This window comes from Urocampus carinirostris, chromosome 9 (genome assembly GCF_059441175.1).
Source record: "Urocampus carinirostris isolate Australia breed hairy pipefish chromosome 9, RoL_Ucar_1.0, whole genome shotgun sequence".
Taxonomy (NCBI): domain Eukaryota; kingdom Metazoa; phylum Chordata; class Actinopteri; order Syngnathiformes; family Syngnathidae; genus Urocampus; species Urocampus carinirostris.
The window spans coordinates 28,406,351-28,433,550 of NC_142357.1; the positions used below are offsets into that span (position 1 = coordinate 28,406,351).

Sequence of the window (27,200 nt, forward strand, 5' to 3'; positions counted from 1 at the left end):
CACACCTTGTATTGGCTTGATTGGGGATCGAATCTAGAGCTTCCGGCAGTATGGAATGCTCAAAAGCTAGAACTGATACACCTAATGCTCAGAATGCTAACTATAGCTCCAACCAAATCCTAAACCCCAACATAACCCTAATCCTAGCTCAAGCCAAAATCCTACCCCATGCTCCAACCAAAACTCTAATGACTCCAACACCAGGCTTCTGACTCTAGAATCTGTACCAGACTGACTGGGAATCGAACCCATAACCTTGTCATCTTAACAGGCTGGTTACCAGTCAAGCTACCAGTGATGGTATACGGTCAACCGCTTAACCTTTGCTCCAACCAGAACCTTACTAACCACAGCTCCAACACTAGCCCCCTCAGAATGTGTACAGGTTTGACTGGGGATCTTAACAGCTAAGCTACTGGTGATGTCCTAGCTCCTGTTCAGAGTGAATTGCGCGTTTGAGGAGGTGCGTTTGAATTAAAATCAGTGGAGTTTGAGTTGATGGGACTAGCCCGATGTAAGGCCGTGCTACTGTTACGTTAAAAGCGAGGAGCACCGCCCGTGCAAAATACAAGGGCGAATCAAACAACTTCATCTGTTTTTCGATACCTCCACCCCTCTACTCACTTTTTATAGATAGATAGATACTTTATTCATCCCCGTAGGGAAATTCACACTTCCAGCAGTATCCTCGTGTTGATTATTAACAGGATGGCCTTGGTGTGCTGTGTTGTAGTTTAGCCACAGCGGAGTGGATGACGTCACACGCTAGTCCAAAAGTTCGACGTCCCTGCAGCAGATGGAAATCTTTGTGCCCAGGGTCACACCACTTCCTCTCCGCTTCCCGCAGGCTTTTGTGTCTCTGTGTAAAAGCGCTAAAGCCGGGTAGCTCCAGGTAGCTCCACGTTAGTGTCCGGTAAGCTAGACGTGAGCCACGTTTCCGTAAAACACAGCAAACTGCACTCCCTGTGCTCTTTGATGTTTTTCACCAGAACAGCCAGTTTGTCGGTCTTATTTGGTAGAGAGTTCACATTTACCATGATTACGGACGGTACCGAAGACTTATAACGCCGCTCCCCGCTTAATATTCAGTTTATTTAAACCGCCTCAAACCAGGAGTCACCAATAATAATAATAATAATTTCCTTTGTATTGTCATTCTTTGTAACAATGTACACAGAACGAGCATCGGCTCGCTACAACGGGTCAGGTGTATCGACATTTCGTGGTGGGACCAGCTTTAGAACTGGACTGGTCTCCTAAAATAGCTCACCCGTGATAAGTCATTGTGATTATCTAAGCACTTTGATTTATTTTAGTCGTTGACAGAGCCGATTTTAACCCTACATCTAAGAATTACAACCTTGTGATAACACAATGGCAGCATAGTAATAACTAGATTACATAACATAAATTGTCCTTTGTGTAAAGCTCAAGTTATCGTCGTGATTCATTGAGTCGTTTAGATTTCAGGTCAAAAGTTGAACCTTGATTTCACTTCGGAAAACTGCGAAATGTTGCTTCTTGATCTAGAACATTCTCCGGATGTTGTGCTTCTACTTGACCCACATTCCTGCGGCTACTTCTTGGTCCTCTTGGCAGGCCGGTGACATTTTTTGGGTTTGTTTAAAAAAGGTCCGGTTGTTGGCAATGTTACCCTTGTGTCATATTTCACTCCACTCGGTAATGACGTCTTGCATAACACCAAGTGATATAAGCCAGTGGAAATTCTCGTCAGCCATTTTAAACAAAGATTCCAATAACACATCATGGATGAGATCAATTTCTTTATATGTTCTCATTGTAGGGTTATATAAAAGACACCTTGAATACAAAAAAAATATACAGTAGATGTGTTTAAGAAAATACTTTGGTAGTCGCAATGCTGCCCCCCAGTGGCTGCAGTGCTGTCAGGCGCATCGAATTCAGTCCAAGGCCTTACTCCCAACTCCCTATATTATTTACAGCAACGTTAAACTTCTTCTGCAATATTTTTCTCACACATTGGAAGAAGTCAAGCAGGTTGGCGATGAGAAGAAGTCCCCGGCACAGAAGCCCTCCTCAGACAAATGCCCGTATTCGTTGTTGTAGAAGTTCTGACCCGACGACTGGTTGAAGAAATTCGGCCTGGTGGAGTCGCTGGAGCCGAAATTTCGACCGAAAGAACCGTGTGAAGCCGTCAGGGGCTCCGTGCTGCTGCTGCTGCTCATGCGTCCGAAGGGAGAGCACAAAAAAGGGGCAAAAAGTAAGAAAATAGCCCACGAGTCTGTGATGACAAAAATCTATATATACTATGACAACACAGATCCATTTGTTTTTTATGCTAGTATCCCTGAGTGGCTGAAAAAAGATAGCAAGAGAGAAGACTGGCCCGACCCGAACGTAATGATTGACAATTTGGGGCCTAAAATTCAGGCTTAACTCTTTACCCTTCCCGTAAAATTTGGCTAAAATCACTATCCAAGATGTACCCAAAGTAAATTGAATGCTGTTCTTGAACCGTTTGAAAACTATGGATGGTTTTGGTCACTTGGAAGGTAAAACTCTGAAGTTTTTGGAAATAATCACTGCATGTGCTACTAACATTGAGTAATCAGAGTTGGGACACACGGACATAGAAGGCTTGTATTCTCGCCTGTATTTTTTTGTAATGAAATTTCTGCAAAATAGTGTAGCATGGGCAGCTAAGTTGGAAAACAGACAGAAGCTTGAAGCCTGACCTAGAACCTTGTCAAATCTGATCACAATCTGAAAAACTAAACATTGTATTTTACACATTTTTCTAATGGTAAGTCTGGTGTTTCCAAAAGTGGCCCTTTGGAGAAGACCAGTTCACACCCCTTAAAACGTTGCATTTGTTTACTTTGGCCGATTTTTAGACGTTGTGAAAGAGTTGCAAATGTTTTACTTCTCTTTCGAGAAGTGAACCCATTATGGGGCGCACTTTCGCGAAATAATGGTGCGTAAAGTGAATCACAATTGGCTTTGCGCACGTTTACCTTCGGCTGTGATTTATTGAATGAATAAAAACTTTTAAAATAAAAACGGGACGAAAGCAATGACTCAACAACAAAATAATGTTACTTAAAATGTTCGAAAAGGGCTAGTAAGAAGCAGATTTGAATAAACACCTTAAACAATGGAAATGCTAATGGATAACACCTGTCAACCCACATTTAAATTTGGCTGAAGATTTTTGAAGCGGAAACAGTCATGGTGTCGTTTTTTTTTCCTGAAACAGGCCTTTATAGGTTGTCAATTTTTAAGGACCGCTAAAAAACTTGCAATTGGCTAAATGTGGGGTCAATCAAAAGGTCAGAGGCTAACAAAAGTATTCTGTTCATTTTTAAAGGGGAAATTTGAAGTGAAACAAACAAACTACAATTGAGTAACATCAATGGAGGCAGACATGCTTTTAGGAGGATTTTTTTTCATCTATCGGCAGTATCGTGTGTTTTGGAGTAAATATTTCACACGGTTCGATTCACCGGACTCTCGTGAATATAACCAGACCATATTTCTGAGGAATCGTGTCATGAGAAGAAGTTCCCGGCACTTTTGGGTGAGCTATCCCGTTTTTTAGTTTTCGAGTAGCTTGCTTCAGACTGATCGTAATGTTTCTGTGACGAGTACATTTTGAAATGATCATATCTTGAATCCCAAGAGTTGAAGCTTTCCAATGACTGGTGACATGGTGAAGACACGACTGTTTATCGACGGCCAGACGATCGGGAGTAACCTTAAGGGGTTAAGATCCAACATCTGGTCGAAAGGACCAAATTTGAAAGAGAAATTCACCTTTTGGCTCCAGCTGCTCTGCGCCCGTGCTCGAATCTCTCCAGCTCGTCGGAGGCCAAAACCATCCCGCTGTCTGTCTGGTTATCCTGGAAAGACGGCGAGAAAATGTTCAGAAACCTCAAAAGACCTCGGCGAAACTCCAGCCGCCGTGCCCTGAAATCAACTTTCTCAATGTCCGTGTCCACGAGGGCTTTCATCAGGACCAGAATCCAAAGCCGCCTCGCCGTCTTATATAAGTGAAAAGCTTTTGTGCGGAGCATCAACCCCAGAAAAGGTCAACCCGAGCCATCAAAACCTTTCACGGTAATCATAGGAGAGTTCCTACCTGAGTGCTCTTGTGAGGCTGAATTTCTAAAGGAAGCTCTTCGAACGTTTGAACTCGGGGCCGGCAGGCTTTTGAAGCTGCCGTCGGGCCGCAGCCGGCGAAGGGCGCCAAGTTGTAATATCTGCTGGGGGGAACAAGTCACAGGTCGGAAACCTTCGCAGAACTGGCGCTCGTATTGAGCTGAAGATGACCCGGCACGCTCACGGAACACCTCATTAACGGTTAAAGGATCAAACCTTACCTTACAGAAGGGGTTACCAAAACTTTTTGCGGCTTAGGGTCATATTTTTGGGGTTTCTTTCAATACAGTACGTACGCATTTCTAAAAGCCATTTATGTTAATCCTAGGTATGAAGAAGAAACATAAAAAAAAGAAAATGGAGAAGAAAAGCAAAGGGAAATGAAAAGATAAAAGGAGAAAAAGATATAAAAAACCAAAAGTAAACAGCTAGGAGGAGAGAAACAAGAAACAAAATAAAAGGAAAAAGAAGTGAAAAGCCAGAGAAACATAAAACAAAAGGAAGAAAAAAGGAGAAAAGCTGGGGTAAAGGAAAAAAGGACAAAAAAGGAACAAGCTAGGGGTGAAGGAACAGAGGAAAACGTAGAAAAAAAGACAAAGAAGTGAAAGGCTAAAGGAAAAGAAACAAAGAACAAAATTAAAGGGAAAAGTGAAAAAGCCAGGGAAACAGAAACAAATAAGAAAGTAAAGAAATAATAAGAAAAAAGGAAGAAAGTGTAAAGCTAGGGGAAAAGAAACCAAAAAGAAAAGACAATAAGTGAAGCGCTAGGGAAAAAAAAGAAGAGCAGAGAAAAAAAATTACAAACATTAAAAAAAAGAAGCAGAGCGCTAGGGTAAAATAAACAAAAAGGAAGAAAAGACAAAAAAGGGGGCTCAAGCCATAAAGATGTAACGTGCAGTACCACTGAGTGCTGCAAGGGGGCCAAATATGTGTAATGTTTAATATTGCAACACAAATTGCAGCCTGGTCATCCTGGAAGGGGGATTACCTCATGTGCCGCCCCTTCTCAAGGTTTCTTCATGTGGAGATTTTTGAGTTTTTCCTTGCCCTCATGTAAGTTTTAGATCAGGGGATGGTGTAATAATAGTCTGTGATTTGCAATAATTTGTGGTCTGTGCAACCCTTTCAGACCCCTTGTGATTAAGGGTGTCAAAAATAAACATGACTTGACTATGTTATTATTATCTTATTACCAGGTAGGGTTGAAATAGGCCCCTAAAACATCTGCCTAAGTGTTTAACATATACAAAAAAAGGGCTGATTTCAAATGTTTAAAAAAAAACATTGAAGGTCACTAGTGACTAACTAAAGGAGGGGTGCACGATAATTCATGGGCTGATTATCAGACTGATAACAGCCTAATATGACATTGAAGTTTTTAGTCCGATAAAGGAATATAGCCGATAATTACTGCTACCACACTAAAATGTTCAATCAGCAGACACTACCTATTAGAGAGATTCCAAACATTTATGTATGATTTTTCTGATGCAGTACTAGAGGTAATACCATGTCTATCATTTGGTCGTGTGCGCAAGGGATGGGAGAGCTTAAGATCAGCATGAGTACAGGCTTCAAATTTTTTGTTACTCCTGCTTATATGTCAAAGGAATTTCAATTTATAGTGACTGCTGCACTCGATCAAGATTGAGTTTCTCGATCACGGCACAACGTGTTACTTTACTTTACTAGACATTTCCCCGGTGATTGTTTTTAAAATGTAATAAATGGACGCTCATTTTTATGGCTTTTAAAGCCTGTGGCTTAAAATCCAGTGGGACAGCAAAGGTGGGATTCTTCTTTAAATTTTGCGAATCTGGCTTTTAATCCTGTGCGCTCTGGAATTGACATTATAGAATAGAATAGACTATACCATTATTGTCATTGTTACAAAATGGGTTATCATATTGTGACAACGAAATTGGGCATGACACTTCAGTTTCACACATTCACAGTGAGGTAAAAACCCAAAAAGATAAAGGAACAGAGAAGATAAGGTTATAAAACAAGGAGGAAAAGGTTATAGTTAAAATTTACACACAATTTACACAAGAAATGTCGGCATGTAGGATGTTACATACAGTTTGGTATCGTAAGGGTTTGTGCAATATGCATTTGGTGCAAAAATAATCATAGTGCAAAAAATAGTCAACATATGCATATACATAGTATAAAATGTGTTCAAAGGTCATGAAAGACTCTGGAAAGGAAATCTTGATTCCTGTTTTTAGTAGATATTAGGCTACCAATGTCCTTTAGTATTTTGTTGTATAGAATTACTGTAGTATTTTTGTAGTAATTCTACCAGTGATTGCATGGCTGTGACCAACACAACATTAGCAACTACCGTTAAGTAGCTGACATCACAGATGCTGTCACTTGCTGGATTAGCATGAGTAAATAGCATTAATAACTAGGTTGCTCAATTAAAAACCTTGGAAAATTGAATGCACTGCAACTATTTTATTTTTAGTTATTTTTCTGTGATGATTAGGCAGTCATCAGCCTGAATTGAGTACGTATTTAATTTTAGGGCGTTAGATATATTGTCTAACATTGCTTTAGGGGCTAACTGCGACCAGTACAACATTAGCAGCTTCTTTCAATTTCAACATTATTCCAGTCATGCCCTTGGATTCTAGTCAAATTTTTGTATTTGCCCCCTTTATCTATTTGACTTTGACACCCCTGATCAAAAGTCTCTGTAGTGCGAAGTGGAAGGAGAAGAGGACGACGAGGTGAGCGGAGAAGATGAGGTAAAATTTTGGACTATTTGATAAAGTTTCAGGAGCGAGCAGAGAGAGTGGGAAAGGTGAGATGGCACAACATTCATTTGGACAGGTAACTTAAAATTAGTTTTACCTGGTTATATCAGTATCAGAAATTATTTTCCCCCCATTTTATTAACACTCCACTTATTGAAACATAAATATTTTGTTTGTTTGTTGTACATGATTCAATTGTTTGTTTGTTTGTACATGATTCAGATTGAATCGTTTCTTGTACATGATTCAATTGTTTGTTTGTTTGTACATGATTCAAATTGAATCGTTTCTCCGGCGCCGTCACGAATGGCAGCCACTCCAGCAGCTCCCGTGTTATTTTCGATTGTTCTGTTATTTTCGATTGTTCTCAGCTTAGGGATGCTGCTGGAAAAGTGAATTTCCCTTCGGGGATGAATAAAGTATCTATCTATCTATCTATCTATCTATAAAACTCATTTCTGCTTGGCAAAATTGGAAACTTCGACCTCCAAAATTTGCGTGGGGTAAGTTTACCTGTCGCCAGCGTGCATTCCTACATTACCTTTTCCTATTAGGTAGGCGTTGTCTGTGTTTTTCACCACGAGTGTTACGGTCAGTGGATTTTTTTTTTTACAGCTAGCTCCCCGTTAGTGTCGGGGATGCCGAGGGCTTTCCTGTCTTGTTTGCTCTTGGTTTGGCACTTGTTGGCTTTACACTGTGTGTTGTTTGGCCAGCTAGCCCGTCATCAGTGCCGTTTTTTTCAGCAAGGATGACAAAGACGAGACATACTGTCTTCAAAATGCATTATTTTGGGAAGTATTTTCAGAATGAAAGCCAAATAATATATGAAGTCCTTGTTTTTAAGCAGTATATTTGTAGTTATTGTGTCGTATTTTGTTGTATTTCTGTAGAAGTATTTTTGAGTGACATTGGGGACAATGTTGGCCCCAAGAAAGTTAACCACTCTTGGGGGCCCCCTAGTGGTTACGGGGCCCTGAGAGGCCTCTTAGCTCGCCTATACCTTGGGCCAACTGGTGAAATGTGTGTGTTTGAGAGAATTGTGGCTCCTGCAAAGTGAATCCCTTTCCGAATACCTGCTGGGGATCACGTTGCAGACCAGCCCAAGTTCCTCTTCAGACGGAGGCCGCGATGACCCTTGAGAGAAGCCGTCGTCTTCCGAGCTCTGCGATTGGTTCAAAGGGACGTAGTCCTTCCCGTCCTGGAAGCAAAACGGAACGATTAGGAATACAAATCCTTCCCATTATTCTTGAATTGTGGGGTGGGGTCTCTGTTACTGGCAGACTGTTGTCCTGCAGCAAGTCTCCCAGGGTTTGCACCAGTGCAGGGAAGGGGGGCCTCTCTTTGGGCTCTCCGTGCCAGCACGCCAACATGATCCCGTATCTACCGGCAGAGGGCGCTAAAGTCATGTGAAGAATTCTTAAAACAGGGCCAGACATCCATATGCCACTTCTGTGAGCAGCCTGTCTCCTTTTTCGCCATTGAGTTTAGACTTAGAAGTAGGTGAGATCAGCGTAATTAATGTTCATGTACATTTTTATGTATTGTACAATACTTGTACATCATTTATCTTTATTTAACGGTAAAACGTAATAATGATAAATGCTGTTCATCCATAAAAATTCAGTAGGAATGTTTAGTAAGACGTAGTCAGATGGATACTAATACACCAGAATAATCCTATCAATAACTAATACTGTCTTTTTAGTTCATCTTATTTAGTTTAAGCCATTATTGAAATACATCGTGCCACATATCATTGGAACGCGCAAACTCTTGCCATTTCAAAAGAGAACGAAACATTTTAAGCCGGTGTGGCTCACCAATTACATCTCCTTGCAGTCATCGAATGAGTTGAATGGACGCAATCATTGAGTCGTTACTTCCAGGACAATTTCGGATAATCCAACCGTGTAAAACACAATAATGCAGACGGATAAAAAAAATCCACCTAAAAGCATTTCTGCTTCACTGGACAATCCTTGCTGTAATCCGTTTGTTTTGCTCCAAAACTCCCTTTTAAAAAGTACAGACTCTTAAAACTATTCCCAATATGGCCATTAGCCTCTGACCTTTTGAATGACACCACTCTCGGCCAATAGCAGGCTTTTTTCACAGTCCACAGCTCGCATTAGTCAATAAGAACCTTAAATGATCAAACATAGACCACCTTTTTTAGCTCCAGACATATTTAGCCAGAGTAACTGATTAAAATGATGACTGAAGGGCAGCATCAGCTCAGGAGGTAGAGCGCGCGTCTTGGGATCAGAAGGTCGCAGGTTCGATTCCCGGCTCCTCTGTGTTATATGTTGGTGTGTGAGTGTGTGTGTAATTGGAAAAAGTGTGAAGCACATTGTAAAGCGCTTTGGGAGGTCTTCATTGACTTGAAAAACGCTATATAAATGCAGACCATTTACATTATGTGTTTATTCTGAAGTGGCATGTCCTTCTTCGCTGTAAACAATGTTTAAAAAAAGTGATAGCGTGGATTTGGTCTTGGCATTTTTGGGACATAGTAATGGTTGGGACAAGAAATCAATATTGGTGGGGACACTTCATTTAAATATGTGATTCCTGTCTGAACCAATCAGATTCATTTCCTGGGTTCATATAAACCAATCAGATGTGGAGTTTCCTTTCCTAAATGAGCCTCCTGTTCTTCTTTGGAAGCACGCACCTCCAATGGAAGGGGCTATTAAAAACCCAAGTTTCCGACTCAGAGTGTGTTCTTTTCTTCTTTCTACTACAATCAAGTTTTAACCTTGACATTGACTTTCACCCTTCCTCTGTAACACCCAATCTTACATTTCGGGCGAGGCCGTTTCAGGCGACCTCATCCTGACGCCGTCTCTCAATCGCTTGCAGAAATCCTCGTCAATTTGCACTCCTGGATACGGAGAGGCACCTGGAAAACAAACAAATCAACAAATCAAAAATAAATGAATAGGCGTGACGACTTCATCTCCTTCTGGAAATCCATCAAAATTTCACATTGGATGAGGCAATTTACATGTCAGAAACTATCAGAAAAAAATAGATTGTTTGAACTATAATGCATTGTATTTATTATATTGTTCTCTAGTTCTGCCATACTTAACATAATGTGCAGAGGTCTGGGGCAATAATTACAAAAGTTCACTACAGCCCCTTTTTATTCTCCAAAAACCTTCAATTATAAACCATACACAGGGTAGGATATCGAGATCACACTAATATTTTATTCCTGCAGTCCAAATTACCAAAATTGGATGATTTAGTAATTTTTTCACTTCACAACTGATATTTAAGGTCAACAAAAACAGTGCCAGAAAACATCCAACAATTATTCACTCGGAAAGAGGGAAGTTATAACTTAAGAGGCTGAAGTAAATTCAAAATCCTAAAGGTGAGAACCACCAGGAAAAGTATATGTGTGTCTGTGTGTGGAGTCAAGCTCTGGAGCGGTTTGCAAGACGAGACCAAACAATGTCCAACTATTCACGTGTTCAAATGTAAATACAAAAAAATACATTACTGGCGGAATACAGAGATGAGAAAAATGGCGTATGAGTGATACTCGGTGATAATAGCGGCAGCCTTTCCAGCAGCTCCGTGTTATTTCGCTCTTTTTGTGATTTATTGTTTTAAGTGTCTGCTTCTATCTTCTGTGTTTTTCGTCCCGTTTGACAACTACACTTTGGATTACTTTCTATCCTATCGTTATGGTTTTAACGCACAATGCGTTCAGAGAAATCAACTTCTTGCCCTGAAGAATTCTCGTGCCGGCGTGATGAGGGGCCCTATCGTGGATGCAGAGTCGGAGCTAAGGTGAAGGCTAAGCGGCTAGCAGCGTTATAAGCCTTCGGTACCGTCCGTAATCATAAAATGTGAACTCTCTACTAAATAAGGCCGACGAACTAAATGTGCTGGTTAAAAACAGGGAGTGCAGCGTACATGGAGTGCAGTTTGCTGTGTTTTACGGAAAAGTGGCTCACATCTAGCATCCCGGACACTAACGTGGAGCTACCCGGAGCTACCTGGAGATACCTTCAGCGCTGTTAGACAGAGACACAAAAGCCTGCGGGAAGCGGAGAGGAAGTGGACTCGCTATCTACTTGAACACGAGGTGGTGTAACCCTGGGCACAAAGATTTCCATCGGCTGCAGGGACGTCGAACTTTTGGCCTAGCGTGTGACGTCATCCACTGCGCTGTTGCTAAACTACAACACAGCACCCTGAGGCCATCCTGTTAATCTCTTAATCTCTTAATACTGCTGGAAGTGTTACTTTATTCATCCCCGTAGGGAAATTATCTCTCTCTCTCTCTCTCTCTCTCTCTCTCTCTCTCTCTCTCTCTCTCTCTCTCTCTCTCTCTCTCTCTCTACTAGAGATTGGAAATACTGCGGTTACAACTATAGTTAACCTTGTTGTTTTTGTTACTATTATTATATCATAACTGTTATTATTGCTATTGTTATTATCATTGGTGTCACAATGATATTTAGTGACGATGAGCATTATAATGTTAATAGATGGGTACTACGATGATTAGTGTATAAAATATGTGACTATTGTTATTCTTATCATTATTGATATCTGACCTATGTAATATGTATATCCGTGAGACTTTGTTATATTAGACACAAGAGGAGCTATCTGTAAAGTGTAATTAATAGTGAAGATGAAGGGGTAGGGAAAATAAGCGTCTGCTTCTTACTGCCACTTTTCGAACATGTTATTATTTTTGTTGTTGAGACATTGTTTTTGTCCTGTTTTTATTTTCTAATCTTCGAAATAAAGTTTTCATTCATTTAACTTGTTATTCTACCGGAATTTGCGTTTGGATAAGAAGAAAGTTTGGTACCGAGTGAGAAGATTTCCCAGAGGAGAACGCCAAAGGACCACACGTCGCTCTGGCTGGTGTAGACTTTGTCGAAGATGCTTTCCGGCGCCATCCATTTAAGAGGGAGGCGGGCCTGAGCGCGTGGGAGGAAAAAATCATTAGCCAACCGTAAACTTTGATGTAAGCGAAGAGCGAAGGGGGGCCGTACGTTGCCTTTCCTGACGTAGTCGGGGTCTTTATAGATGTCCCGGGCCAGGCCGAAGTCGCATATTTTCACCACATTGTTTTCTGATAGGAGAATGTTGCGGGCTGCCAGGTCTCTGTGGATACACTGTGGGCACACAAACAACCTCAAGTCTAGATCAGGGGGTTTCAAAGATCCAGCCCAAGGCCTGGATTACGCCCATCAATGGATTTAATCCGGCATGAGAGACGATGCTGAGAGGAGCACAAGGGGAAAATAGGCCGCAGTATATCTGATGATGCCCTGCAGTTTTTAAAATGTCCACTAGACGTCGTCACAACCAAGCAAAGCAATCACTGTAGTTGTATTTCCTGACTATCCATTATGAGCCAGAGAACATTTGTGAGGCCCCTTCCTAAGGTTTCTTATTTTCCTTGTACTGAGATTTTGAGTTTTTCCTTGCCCGCATGTTGGTTTAAGATCAGGTGATGGTGTCATCGTAACCTGTGCAATCCTTTGAGACATTTTGTGATGGAGGGCTATACAAGTAAAAACATCCATCTGGATGTTGCATAACTGAAAATAGAATTCACGGATGCGCCATTTGAGGCACGGATGTCAAACTCAGATCCAGACTTTCGGTTCTCAGTAAAAGAAGGTCAAATCCAAATGCTTAGCTTTGTTTTTTCTCAAGACTATGCTTTATCATTCATCCTACATTAGTAACCTAACCTATGTATCTTAATCACAGATGAGATAGGATCTTTTATAAACCCAAGCAATGGGGAGAAAAGACGTTCTGTGTCCCGCTTATAGTTGTTTGCTGTGTTAGGACCCACTTTTTTTCCATAATTTTTTTTTTTTGCCAAGTAAATCAAGCTTCACTGAAAAACTTTACATGGTAAAGAATTGCAAAAAAACCTTCAAACACAACATTTAAATTCAAGCATTTCCAAGGGTTTCAAGCACCAGTACGAACCCCGTTTCCAACACTGAAAGGAGAAACACAATCCATATTCGTTGTATAATGACAATTAAGAGCATCCATTCATCCATCCATTATCTGCACCGCTTATCCTCAGTAGGGTCGCCGGGGTGTTGGAGGCTATCTCAGCTACCTTCGGGCAGTGGGCAGGGGATACCCTTAACTGGTTACCAGCCAGTTGCAGGACACACAGAGACAGACAACCATTCACTCACTCATTCACACCTAGGGACAATTTGGACCGGCCGTTTAACCTGACATGCATGTTTTTGGAATGTGGGAGGAAACCGGAGTGCCCAGAAAAAACCCACGCAAGCACGGGGAGAACATGCAAACTCCACACAGGGAGGTTTGATCCCATGACTTCAGAACTGCGCGCGGACGTGCTAACCACTCAGCCGCCGTGCTGCCCACCATCCATTCAACTGGATATAGCTGTTATTATGTTAGTCGTTATTCTGAGTCGGTAAGGATGTCATCTCGAGGTAAGCTGACACTTGAGGCTTTTATGAAAGTGCTCTCCTTCAGGGATTTTCACATTTCGCAGGGGGTTCTGCTCCCCATCCATCCATCCACTGCACTGCACTGCTTATCCTCAGTGGGCTCGCGGGGGTGCTGGAGCCCATCCCAGCTATCTTCGGGCTGTGGGCAGGGGACACCCTGAACTGGTTGCCAGCCAGTTGCAGGGCACATAGAGACAGACAACTCACTCACTCATTCATACAATTTGGACCAGCCAATCAACCTGACATGCATGTTTTTGGAATGTGGGACGCAGGCACGGGTAGAACATGCAAACCCCACACCGGGACTTGAACCCTGAGTAGACAACACACTCGTGCATTCACACCTAGGGCCAATCTGGACTGGCCAATTAACTTGACATGTGTGTTTTTGGAATGTAGGAGGAAACCCACGAAATCACGGGGAGAATATGCAAACTCAGAACAGAAAGGCTGGTAGCTTGATTTAAACTTATGACCTCAGAACTGTGCCATGGACGTGCTAAGCACTCAGCTGTCATGCTCCCCATTAACCGCAATATGTTTTGAACAATGATGTCTCCGCCCCAAATCTTTCTGATGTGACCTATCCCAGCTGTCATCCGTCACAATTTAAAGAGACAGCTGCCCAACGTGATTTTGATCCTCATTCTTATTAAAGAACCGCCCTGGATTTGTCTCGAAAAGAATAACAATTTGCGGACGCTTTCCGTCGTTCCTTAACTCTGTAATTACAGGAGCCGCAATCTCCTTCCAGTCGGCGCGACCTCCAGAGACAAATCACCGCCGCTTGCGTTCTAATTGCTACGGGTCTGATAATGAACCTTTCGAGATGCCAGGAACTCCATCCCACGGGCCACTTGGAAACTGTAGCAAATTAGATCTTCTATCGTCAAAGGCGTTTTCCACAAATCTTCCACTGTGAGGAGAGAAACAAACGTGGATGAAAAGTCACGCTTGTTGATTTCTGCAGCAATCCAAACCATAGTATTCGAGGCCGTTTGAGAAGTAAATTATACTTGCTCTCACATATAACATAATACTCTCACACATGCACAAATATAGTCTCACACACACGTTCACCGGGGTTGCTAAAGAAAATCTCATTGGCATTTTAGTTAATGCCATTGAGAAAATCTTGAATTTTAAATGTACAAATATTACTAATCTAGAGTCAATGCCCCCAGCCGACTCCAACAACTACGAACAACCACACACAGGAAGTGACCAGACTCTCTAGCTGTATAGTAAATATTTGAAACACCAAAGTACTCATAGTGTCACTGTTGCCATGGCACCCAATTGGACCTCGCTGTGTGGCGCCAGTTTCTGTCACGGTTGCCAAGGCGCCCAATTGGCCCCGCCCATGGACACCAGCTGAAACTCGTTGACAGATTGCTCCCTAGCACTACCTAAATGCCGTCCTGTGAGTCGCCCTGGGTCATCTGACACGTCAAGCCCTGATAATCTCTGTTTTCCCTGTATTTTTGCTCTTGTTTTGCCAAACCCTGTGAATATCCAATTTTTTCCCGTGTTTTTGCTCCTGTTTTGATCAGCTGTTTAATTTGGACCTTTTCCGCGTTCCGAGCAATCTACTCCCTGCGACCAACAATTTCCGGATCGAGTGTGCGCTCCTTTTCTCTTCTCCCCAATGAACTGTGAGTAACGTTACGCGAGTGGGTTCTGCTTCCTGTGTCCTGTCCTGGACCTGACACATAGGTTATCAAAAGATTGATAATCTGCGTCTGTGTGTCATGATCATTCCAGGAATTAGTTCACCGCATGTCAAAGATTTTTTTTTATCCTATTATAAACAATTATAATTATTATAATAACTATAATCAAGCAGTTAGAGAACTTTATTTTGGAAAGCAGGAACTCACTGTGGCTAAGACCTCTTGACCGGGACTTAGCACACTTATAAATGGAAAGCCATTGCACCAAACTGCTTCTTCTGTTTTCTGCAGCCTGGGGGCGATAGAGACGGAAAGCCACAGCCTCGTCTCCCGAGCCGGGAAACATGTTCTCTATTTCCTTACCCCTCGGCTGAGGGATGCGACAAAAAGGAATAGAGATTTTTTTTCCGCGACGTTTTCTTTTGGGGGAGGTTGTCGACTACCGCTACCTCCCGATACAAGCAATCAATCAGCTCCTGGGAGGTGTCGCCTCTGAGGCCAATCCACCAATTTCCCAGTGAGCCGTACTTAAGCACAGCTTTCCAAAAAGAAGATAGAGATAACCAGGCAGGTGGAGCAAATGTCTCTCCACGCCTCTGGGGTAAGCATCCACTGGCCGTAACTTTTTCTCGAAGTAAGAAGAGTAACTTCCTTTTGTTTGGGCCGTACACTGGAAGACGTCCTTGAATTTGTTATTAACAGTTCACTCTCTTTGCCTAAGGTGTCCTTGCCCCAGGAGGGCGAGACTAAAGGAACCGTGCAACCCGGAGCAAATGCTCCACCAGCGGCGTCACCAGACATGAGTCTCAGGGGGGCATATCAAATGCATGGGGGTGCACAACAATTATTACCCCCAAAAAATGTTTACCCGGCACTAATACACATTAAACATAACCAATAGCACATCCAGCAGCAGCTTATGTTAGGTTTCATTATTTAAAACAATAGATTCTATTCTTTCCCCTTGTGATTGGTCAATATGCATTTTTCTCAATGGATTCTGTGTTGCTGACTTTTAATTTGTTGAGTATATAAAAGGTTAACATTGTTTTATACTTCATTAGGTTTATTTTTAGATTTTTGAGGATGGGTTTAAGAATTAGTTCTTTTTTCATTTTAAAAATGTTTAGTTTATTCTTGTATCTTGTAGTTTATCTGTTGCTGCACTAAAACGTTAATATGTATTTTAAATTGACATTTTGTTGTTTCACACAGAGATTCCAGTTGCTAGTGAACAAATAAATGCTATTATTATTGAGTATTTATTATTATATTATTATTTAGTAAAAAAATTCGATCATTCTTGTTGTGCATAGCCACCAGACATGAGACATGATTATTATTGATGGAGGGAGCCCCCAAAATTCAGTCTTATTCTTTTTTTCTTCTTTTTCCCTGCTTGTTTTTTCTTCTTCTTTTGTTTCATTTTTACTCTATCCACTTTTCTTGGAAGGGTAATGCCCCCTATGGTGACAAATCAGGGTTCCACTAACCACAGAAAGCCAACCTTTGTTTGGAGAAGGACTTCAGTTGTTTTTGGACCTCACCTCTCTCCCCCAGAACCTTTTTGGGTGGTTAATCAACCTCTTTCTGTTCAAACCAGGAAAATGTCTCTTGGTTGTGTGTCTTAGGAGTTTAAAACCTACATTTTATTCCCAAAGTTGCCACAACTCTCTCACACACTCTACTCGACTCTCATATTACTTTACTCTTATACACTACTATACTCTCTTATTCACACTACTATACTCTTGTATGTAACACTACTTTACTCTCACACACATTACAATACTCTTATGCACAAACTATTCTAATTTTACAGACATATTACTATAATCACCCACACATGCTACTGTACTCATACACATTTCTATGCTTACACACACACACACACTACTATAAACTCTCTCACTCACTATTATACTCTTCAACACACATACATTTGTAGACTCTCAAGCACACTATTGATATCTCTCATAGACACTACTATTCTTTCTCACACATCATTGAAATTGCTATTACTTTAGTTTTTTTTAATCACCCCTAGCAGTGTCTGAAACTCATGACAAAATATATATCAGACTCTAGGGCAGACAACTGCAACAAAGTTGCCTGCCCAGTCATAAAGTTGCATTCCCAGTTTTTCAACTTGAAACAGAATAAGACGACTAATCGCAAAAAACCCACTGTTGCAAAGTATTAAAGATTGATTATCAGAATATATAACAGAACATCACTTCAAAATTAAGTTTATTACAAATCTACTTATAACATTCATTGTATGCATGTATATGACATCGCTGTTTTCCATCCGCAATCAGTATGTTACCTGTATTTACTCATCTTCATTCATGCAATGTTTATGTTGCGTCGTCTGCTACAAGCCACGCAAACTCCTCTTTCCACGATGCTTTTAATGTACGTTTACGTTTTGTAGCGTCGTCAATTTTGTTAGCTTCTTTTGAATATTTCTTCTGGGGCTGAGGTTTTGGCTTGATTCCTAACCACTTACCCATTTTTCTTGTGTTCTCTGTGCATCTACTTTGGAAAATGATATGCAAATGCACGACCTAAGAACGCTCCAGAAAGTCCGGAAGCACGGAGCTATTCTATGCAGGCTTCTGATGGGCTGCAGAGTATGCAAATTACCAAACAAATCGAAATTCCGAAATTTCCAAACCGAACGAAGATTTCAAAATCGGAATAAAGCAAACGTTTGATTTGAAAAGATATCTTTCGTTTTCCTTAAAAAAGTTGTCGGACACCCGGGCGGAGACGTTTTGTAAGTTGTACGCCCGACGTAAAAGATGCACGCCCCGGGCGTCCGGGCAGACGTTATTTCAGACACTGCCCCTAGTGTAATGATCTCAATGTTGTTTTACTTTGGGTACTTTTGGTAACCATATATATATGTACAGTTCGATGTAAAACTGGAGTTGCTACCATTATACAGGGTGGCCACAAAGTCACGCACCAATGTTAATATAGTAGTATGTGTGAGAGAGTATAGAAGTAGATGTGAGAGAGTATGGTATTCTGTATGTGACAGCTTAGTGTGTGTATGAGAGTAGAGTATAGTACTGTGCGTATGAGTGTATAGTAATAAGTGTGTGAGAGGGTAATGGAATGCATGAGAGAATATAGTAGTGTTTGTACATTGAGTACGTGTAAGAAAATTATGTTATGTGTTATATGTGAAAGCAATTATGATTTACTTGTCAAACGACCTATCATACCACAGTATAAAAACTCACATATCTCCTGAGTGGGTTTCTGATTGGCCGAACCGACGAGCGGGGAGGAGGACGGCGATGGCGGATGTCTGCGAGCTCTTTGCTCCGTTTTCCCGGCTTGGATCATCCGTCGGACTTGACTCTGAGTTTTGGGAGAGCGGTCCTGAAGCAAACAAGGAGTTAAAGCTTTAGCTAGCTTTTTAGTCCCCATTGACTTTAACAACGGGATAGTTGGTACCCTGTATGGAAGGAAAAACTCTCTCTTTGCTCTCAGGAAGTTGGACAAATTCCCGTACTTGCAGTACTCCACAATCACCATGAGTGGACCTGTTCAGACAAACACAAAAGAGATCAATTTTGCCATCAGAATAACCTTAGGAACTTTGTTTGGGTCAAAAACAGGCAAGTTTAGCCAATGTAGAAATGCAGAAATACTCCCAAATTAATTTCCAGTTTATTCTTACAGAAGGCTTCACAAGAATCTTCAAAGCTGATACCTCTATACACCATGGATTTGTTGTTTTCGCACTCTTGTTATTACTGTAGCAACGAGTAAGGATATGGTCCGTGTCGTCTTACTTTCATGTTTTGTCCAGTTACAGCCAGTTAGTGTTCCGACATTATGTTTCATGGTCTCGTCGTCTTGGAGCTCTTGATATTTTTTTATCGACCTGAGAGTATGAGCTGTCGCTGCAATTGGTGCGTGAGTGTGTGTGTGAATGGGTAAGTGTGAAGTATATTGTAAAGTGCTTTGAGAGGTCTTCATTGACTTAGTCTAGACCTGAAAGATACAAGTGTTTTGTTTTTCTTTTTTGAAAATATCTAGGGGATGGTATTGAAACAATCTTTATTAAAAAATGCAATGGTTGCCATGGCGCCCAATTTGACGCGCCCATGTGTGTCACGGTTGCCTTGGTGCCCAATTGGCCCCGCCCGTGTGGTGCCAGCTGCGGCTCGTTGAGAGATTGGCTTTCTTTCTATAATAAGTTCAGCGCTCTTTTGCTTTTTGTCAGCCCGTCAAACGAACTCCTGCCCCAGACGTGGGTTGTGACTCGGTCCTCTTTTGCTGTTGGTATTTCAAGTCCGGTATTGTTCCCGTTTATTTTTGTCCTGTTTAATTTCGGGTTCCAGTTTTGTTTCCGTCTGTTTTTATCCTGTTTGTTAGTTTCTCCAGTTTTTGTTCCCGTAGTTTCCCCTGTTTATTTTTGTTATCCCGATTCGTTATTGATCTCGTCGGTCTCTGGCTTCCCGTCTTTCCACGCCAGATTGGCTGCCTAACGTGCATGACTCCCAATTTTCCTTAAAATAAAGCCTTGTGTGAGAACGTCACGCGATTGGGTCCTGTTTCTGTACTGGTTCTGAAAAAAAAGCAACATTATATTTTGTATTTTGCATGTTTAGACCTTCAAAACTAGCGTTGTTTGAAATTTTCTTTGCTAAGAGTGTGTTAACATGACAACATTTCTTGAAAATGCACCAAATTTGTGTTGTATCATAATGAAAGACAACATTTTAAAAAAACAGGCTGATCTTGACTTGTTTGGAATGAAAAGTCATGCAAATCACCTTTTATTTTTTTATTTTTTTAATTGACTTTGCAATTATTAATATTAACCATTTCTCCTCTACATTGATAAATGTGTTAATGTCTGGGTATTGTATTAATGGTGTAGATTTCTTTAGCAGATAAAATGATCTGAGTCAAGTTTCCGGTAATCTGAGGCACCATTTCATTTTTTTCTCACAAAAATAAGATAGAAAGATAGATATATAGATACTTTATTCATTCCCGTACGGAAATTCACATTTCCAGCAGTATCCTTGTGTTGAAAAATAAAATAATAAAATAAAAGATATAGAATACAAAAATACCCAATATAACGTGTTGATATAGAGTATTTAAATAGTGCTACGGAAAATACACACTGTAATAAAAGTAGGGTAATATACAAATGTGGGGTTGGGGTTTAATGTGGGCTTTTTCTCCCCCGGGTGGAGTTTAAGAGCCTCATGGCATGAGGAAGAAATGATCTCTAAATAAATACATAAATGAATCATAATATATCCTTCAACAAAATCAAAAAGTTAAAAATAATGTCACCACTAATTAACAGTCTGTGTACTACAGAATATGTCTTTGTTTTGTTACTTTTACATTCTGACTATTCAAATATTGTTCATAATATTCTCATTTGTGGGGGGAGAGTGAAACTTGCACATGGACGTTTTAAAGCAAAACTAAAGTAAATCAATTGAAGCCATAACCACCTTCACACAATATTACCAAACTTCAACCGTTTTCATGGTAGATGTTCCAGGTTTTAAGTCAATCGAATTTCTGCTTCGTGGCACCAGAACCCAAAGAGGTGACACGATGAGGGCTCCCTCGAGAACTAAGCATCTGTTCCAAGAGTTTAAACAGCGCTGGGTTCATCCGGTGCCGCCGGAGCGCAGCCAACTGACCGTTTGGTTTGGTGCAGGCACCCAGCAGGTTGACGACATTCAGATGGTTGCCGATGTGGATGAGGATCTTCAGCTCCGACATTAGAGCCTTGTGCTCGCTGGCCGTGGCGCCGTCTGAAAGCGCAGAAGGAGAAGTAAACACCCGCCCGAAGGAAGCAGGAAAGATCGTGGAACACAAAGACAAAGCAATGTAGTTATTTGAGTTGGCAATTGAGTATCATTGTTTTAATTATCTTTTCGGCTAAAAAAGTAATTCCCTTTGGAAAAGCAATCAGAGTTGGAGCTTATTATGAGCGGAACAGAAAATCTCATGCAATTAGGGAGAATTGTCTGCTGTGATTGAAACATAAAAGTACATTAAGATGGATAAACTTTACTGGTTTACTTTTTGAAACTCCATCAAATGGCAGTTTGCAGGCTTTTTGTTTTAGTTTTTCTATGTGGAGCAAAAAAAGCCCAGCACAAAAATGACTTACACCTTCTTTGTTTCGGGTGGCTGGCTTGACGGAACGATGGTGTCCCCTTTTGGACAATTACCGAACGCACCGATTCACCATGAACCATGAAATCTCATAACATGAAGTTGTGGATGTAATTCAAACATCCAAGGCTATGTATTGAAAAATTAACATTCTCACCGTACATAATTATGTCGATTGGAGTGACATTCTCAAGTAAAGAACATTCTTAGTTCTTTGACTTTCTAACAAGCTTAGCAACTTCAAACATCGTCACCTGATACTGCGGGTATCAGATAGCTAAGACCACGACCATGGAGGCATGATATGGCCGAGCGTTACTGGTCCATAGAAAAAGAATTGGCTGAGCGATAGCTGTTTTTTTTTTTTTCTCCTCCCTGACCGACTCATCACACGTCCGGCGCATGGGGCAGCTGTGTGGGCCTGCACTGTGGCTTTGACTTCAGCACGTGGGCCATACGTTGCGACCATCCGGAGCACGAGACCAAGTCTCTCCACAACAAGTAAGAGGACGGTTTCAGATTTAACACTATGTTTGCTGGTTCTTGGGAATTAGCATTTTTTTTCTATACAAGGGAATCTCCCCAAATCGACTAGCATTATAGCTGAAACTTTCTTTTTGTGCTAGTAACTTTCAGCGGCCGAAAACTCCCATAATCCCACCCCCCCTTTTTTCTATCATTGAGTCTCTGTGTTAATAAATTGTTTGTGTTATTTCAAACGGCCTGGTTTATTGATTCCATTTTCTTGGGATAAGTAATTCATATCAGAACTCAAAGTAATAACGTAATTTCTTTCAGTGTAGGAAATTCTAGCATCCTTCAGAGAAAAACAGATTTATGGTGGAGCACAAGTAATACTTTCGTTTACTGATTGCAGTAAAAAATAATTCGTTTCAACAATTTTCAAAATTAAAGCTAAAAGAAATCCCTCGACCTATGCCTTTTATGTTTTTTTTTTCAAGTATCATATTTTCCGCACTATAAGACACACCAGATCATAACGTGCAACCACAAATAAGAGTCTTTTGTCATATATTTTTCATATATAAGGTGCACTGGACTATAAAGAACATGCAATTTAAACTACACTAAGAGCTACTGAATTTATACATGTATAACTATTGCACAAAATATACATTTACAGTATATATTAATGCATTGAAATCAGTCAAAAAATGTTGCTCATCTTAATTGAAAAACATGTACTGTACAGGAATTGAACCCGGGCCCTGGATATAGGAGCACTGAAACTTAACCACTAAACCACCAGTAATACGGCATCATGTATGAAAAGGCATTTAAATATGCCTCACTCTTTTTACCCAGAGTGCCAGAAACAAATGTAAGTGAATGAGGAAAACTAAGTCGTCCTAAAAGATGAAAATAATTGCAAAAAACTCAACGAGTGAGACAACTCTTTGGAGAATCTGATGATGAATCGGACTTTGAGTTCATTTATATATATTTTTTTCCTGTTTTCTTTCTGTTTTCCCTATTCTCTAACATACATTTCTTGCACCACAAATAAACGTAAGAGTGATAATGAGATCATATCAAATGCCTTTGCATATGTCGTCCGTCTCATTGGTGTTAGGTTTCTGCACTCACACTGCCGCAAACCCAGGTTCGATTCCAATTCTATACAATATTTGCATTTTTTTGGCAGCGATGTATTTCAATTGATCCGTCATTGCAGAAATACGGTAGTATACCGTAAAACCTCATGTAAAACCTCGTGCAGTAATGCATCTAATCCTATACACCGCATTGTCTGGAATATAATGCGCACCGGGTTATGAGGCGTATTTTCACATTTCTGGTCAATTTGGGGTTTTTAGGTGAGCCTTTCATCTGGAAAATGCGGTAAATCTTACAGTACACTAATAATTCTGCCCTGTGGAGTGTGGAGTGTTGTTACCCTGGCTACAAAAGTCAAGATTTAGCTCTTATCATGACTCACTCTTGCCCTCATAAATTTGGTTAATTTCTGTTATCTCATAATTCCCTTCATTTTAAACCCCCAATTATAAAATGATGAACATCTGCTGAATGTTTGATGAAACTAACCATATTGGGTTCAAATCACGGAATCATTCTATTATTGGTGGCAATTTTATCGGAGTCAAACATGCTATGTTCGCAGTTAGCTTGATACGAGTAGGCTGGCAGAAAAAAACAGAGCCCAGAAAAGCATCGACTGTGCTATTGCAGCAGAGCTGAGAACATTATAAAGGACTCCTCTCACCCCGGTCACCACAAGGACTAATATGCTAAGATACAATTTGTTCCATTTAGCCATAAAACAAGCATACAAGACTGTAAAAGGAATATTTTCCCTATGTATAGGAAGACTATACTCATATTTTATTTTGGAATTCTTACTTTTGCACAATGTTGCTACTAATTCCATTGCACATTTTTTCTGATGCACTTACAACATAGACCAGTCTGCAAGCACTACCTATTCAATATTGCCAATCAGTATTTTTTTTTCTAATTATCTTTTTTATTTCCTTTTAAGGCTTTTTTTTACATGTCAATTCTGGAGTGCCGCATCTAATCTTGTTGCAAAAAACGTGCTCTATGTTGACAATAAAACATATTCTGTTCTATTCTATTCTGTCCTGTCAACCTACCTACCTACCTACCTACCTACCTGTCAACCTACCTACCTACCATTCTATCTATCTATCTATCTATCTATCTATCTATCTATCTATCTATCTATCTATCTATCTATCTATCTATCTATCTATCCATCTATCTAGCTATCTAGCTATCCATCAAGCGATCCATCAAGCGATCCATCTAGCTATCTACCCTGATCATATCCCTCAAGTCTACTCTAGTCTATTCAGTTCTAAACCTGTTTGTGTTAGAATCACTCATGATTTCTATGAGTTATTGTGAGTTTATCCAGGTCAAACACATGCTGTGTTCACAGCTAGCTTGCTACTCTAAAAGAGAATGCAGCAAAGGAAAAAAAAATGCAAAATCCAGATTTCTGGAAATTGGCTTTGAAGACTGTTTATAGAACCAGAGTTGTTTGGGGTGGGGGCTAAATTGCAACACCATGTTCTACATGTGGCACTGAAGCTCCATAATATACTTGATTGAATATCTTCAGATTACCCAATGTTTCTGAACTATAAGGCACAACAGATTGTAAGAAACCCTCCCAAAAATAGTCTTTTGATATATTATTTTTGTATGTAAGGCGCACCGGACTATACATCTATGCAAATTCAAACCGTAGGGTTATAGTTGCACGAGAAGTAAAAAAAATGCCATTTTATGCATTGATTTGTTAGTCAGAATACAAAACTGACTAAACTTGCTTTAAGATGCGTACAGGTGAAAGACTTTGCATGGCATTGGGAGCAACAGGAATCAAACCCAGATCATAATGTGAAATACATTGGATCCCATTCTCTAGACCACCAGAGATACAGTCGACACATGGTAATGGTCAGACAACAAACTGGTCTGTGGTACAGTGGACTTGCAAAGTCTTTATGAAATGCATGGAATTCTGAACTGAATGACTAGAAATGCATTGTGGGAAGTAATTCAGTCAGTCTGAACTGAATGAAAAGAGCACGATTGTGAAAAGAGATTGAGTCATCCTGAAAAATATAAATAAATGCAGGACTGGATTTATTCCAATCATGTGTCACTTACAACGCTTAGTTTGAGCAGAGAAACTGTGAAACACTCTCCACTATAACATATCAGGAACCGTGACTAAAAATAGTGTGATAATGAGATATGACCGGATGTCTTTCCATGTGTTGTCTGTATCCCTAGAAATCCAGAGGATAGGATTCAGCACTTGGTTCTAGAATTGTGTACTATCTGTTAAAACGTCATGGAATAAGAGCTTGCTCTGTCCACTCCACGCGTCGGCCCGGTATTGCAGTACCTCCGGGAACGGTGCATTCGCAATGATCGCACCAAGGCTTTAGGGCTAGGACCTTAGCTTGGCCTTTTGGCTGAGAATAAGTGTCCCGGCTCATAGGCTTTGTAGCGTATTATGAACTGACCGATAACGGATAATGAATAACGAAGATAGAACAATAACCCTTAATAACCCCACTTTTAAAATTACAATCTGTGCCAACTTCCCATTACATCCAATGTCATGCAATTGTGATCAACCAAGAATCAATGATCTAAACATCTAACTCAATATCCATTGCCACCTTTTTTATACCATTGTGGTCAGCGATAACATTCATTGACTGATCAATAATTGCACTAGGGTAATAGGGTAACACATTTCCAATTTTGTCAGGTCACGTTCAAATTTCTGGCCAAGTAAGGGTGCCTAACAGTACATAGACTACAGTATGTACTGTACAAACTTACAAATTCAACTGAGATTGATTCACTCTCATACGGTTGGTTAGTGGATCAGCATTTTAAAAGATTCTTGTACTGAATTGATGAAGTACCCGATCAATTCACTTGTTCATGCACGACACATAACGTGAACTGGTATTAAAAGATGAATCCGACCTTTCAACATCTTGACAGCCACGCTGTCCGGACAAGGATTCTTGCTGACTCCGATAGACGCCTCGATCACCTTGCCAAAGGCGCCGTGGCCCAAAACTTTTCCTATTTCAAGGGACACCAAACACACACATGAGTTACAAACTACAAACGTAAAAAATTACAACCTCAATTTTAGCACTCGGAAAAAAGAACGCCCCGATAGGTCGCGACCATGAAGCAGATGCTTTCCGCCTCGAGGGTGTTTTAAAGAGCAGTGCGGGGAGCTGAAGCAATAATGAAAGCTAGAATTTTTCTCAGCACTTTGCCTATAAACCCGGACATTAATCAGCAGGAACGGAAACTTTCATTTCCTCCACATATCTTCGCCTTTGTTATCCCTGTGTGGCAGCGCCACCTGTTCATGCAATTGTCCCCATCGCGAGTCACTCACCCAGTCGCAGTCGGTCCCGGGGGATTTCCCACTGGGAGGAGTCGTAGGGCAGGTATTCGCACTGTTCGTCCAAGGGAACCTCTAACGGGTCCATGATAATGGACAGATAACCCGTCTTGATGTCTGCCGGGTTAATCTGGGGAAGAGAGATGACATGTCAACTTATACACGTTCAATAGTTTATGTTTAAGGAAAGGCACTGGAAAATAACATTAAAGTAATCAGGAATACACCACATACGTTGTTACCGTGTTAAATGACTATTTTATCTGCAAATGTCTGTTTTTCGGTGCTTAGAGACCCATTTCCAGCAACCAGCACTCCAGTGTTCCAATAGTACATTGTGTTAGCTGATTGCGTTACAAGGCTAATGGATGATTAGAGAACTGCTATGTAGGTCGGTTAGCACGAATGAAAATAGATGAGCTGGTTAGAGAAGCTATAAAAGTGACCTTCCTGTGAGATCGTCTGGAGCGTCACATGGGTGTGAATAAACTTTCAGGATGACAAGAAAAAGAGAACTTTCTTGTGAAGCTTGACAGTCTATTCCTGTTCTGACAGATTAAGGCTATTCCATGCTAGAAAAAGCCAAGAAACAGGAGATCTCCTACAAAGGTGTGCAGTACTCACTACAGAGGAGACCACAAACAGGCACTAACAAAAGTAGAAAGAGAAATGGGAGGCTCAAGCAAGGCGACAAGTACCAGTGTCTGAAATAAAGTCTGCCCGGACGCCCGGGGCGTGCATCTTTTACGTCGGGTGTATAATTTACAAAACGTCTCTGCCCGGGTGGCCGACAACTTTTTTTTTTTTGTTTTGGCAATTTGCATACTCGGCAGCCGATCAGAAGCCTGCACCGAATAACTACGTGCTTCCAGACTTTCCTGAGCGTTATAAGGTTGTGCATTTGCATATCATTTTCCAAAGTAGACGCACAGAGAACACAAGAAAAATTGATAAGTGGTTAGGAATCAAACCAAGACCTCAGCCCCAGAAGAAATAT

The 27,200-nt window shown here is 40.8% G+C and overlaps 1 protein-coding gene across 1 annotated transcript in view; it reads right to left on the reverse strand.

Moving 5' to 3' along the window:
• Window positions 1–1,787: 1,787 nt before the first annotated feature.
• flt4 (fms related receptor tyrosine kinase 4) overlaps window positions 1,788–27,200 on the reverse strand; it is a 119,733-nt gene continuing 94,320 nt past the window's right edge. Inside the window, exons 17-30 of the mRNA XM_088343430.1 lie at window positions 26,198–26,333; window positions 25,768–25,869; window positions 20,769–20,882; window positions 18,544–18,632; window positions 18,327–18,468; window positions 14,221–14,315; window positions 11,933–12,055; window positions 11,746–11,857; window positions 9,708–9,807; window positions 8,180–8,285; window positions 7,979–8,103; window positions 4,121–4,244; window positions 3,796–3,881; window positions 1,788–2,199 (exon numbers count right to left, since the gene is read on the reverse strand). Of these exons, the coding sequence (XP_088199556.1) occupies window positions 1,995–2,199; window positions 3,796–3,881; window positions 4,121–4,244; window positions 7,979–8,103; window positions 8,180–8,285; window positions 9,708–9,807; window positions 11,746–11,857; window positions 11,933–12,055; window positions 14,221–14,315; window positions 18,327–18,468; window positions 18,544–18,632; window positions 20,769–20,882; window positions 25,768–25,869; window positions 26,198–26,333 (1,659 nt within the window). The 3' untranslated portion in view covers window positions 1,788–1,994. The remainder of the gene's footprint in view (window positions 2,200–3,795; window positions 3,882–4,120; window positions 4,245–7,978; window positions 8,104–8,179; window positions 8,286–9,707; window positions 9,808–11,745; window positions 11,858–11,932; window positions 12,056–14,220; window positions 14,316–18,326; window positions 18,469–18,543; window positions 18,633–20,768; window positions 20,883–25,767; window positions 25,870–26,197; window positions 26,334–27,200) is intronic.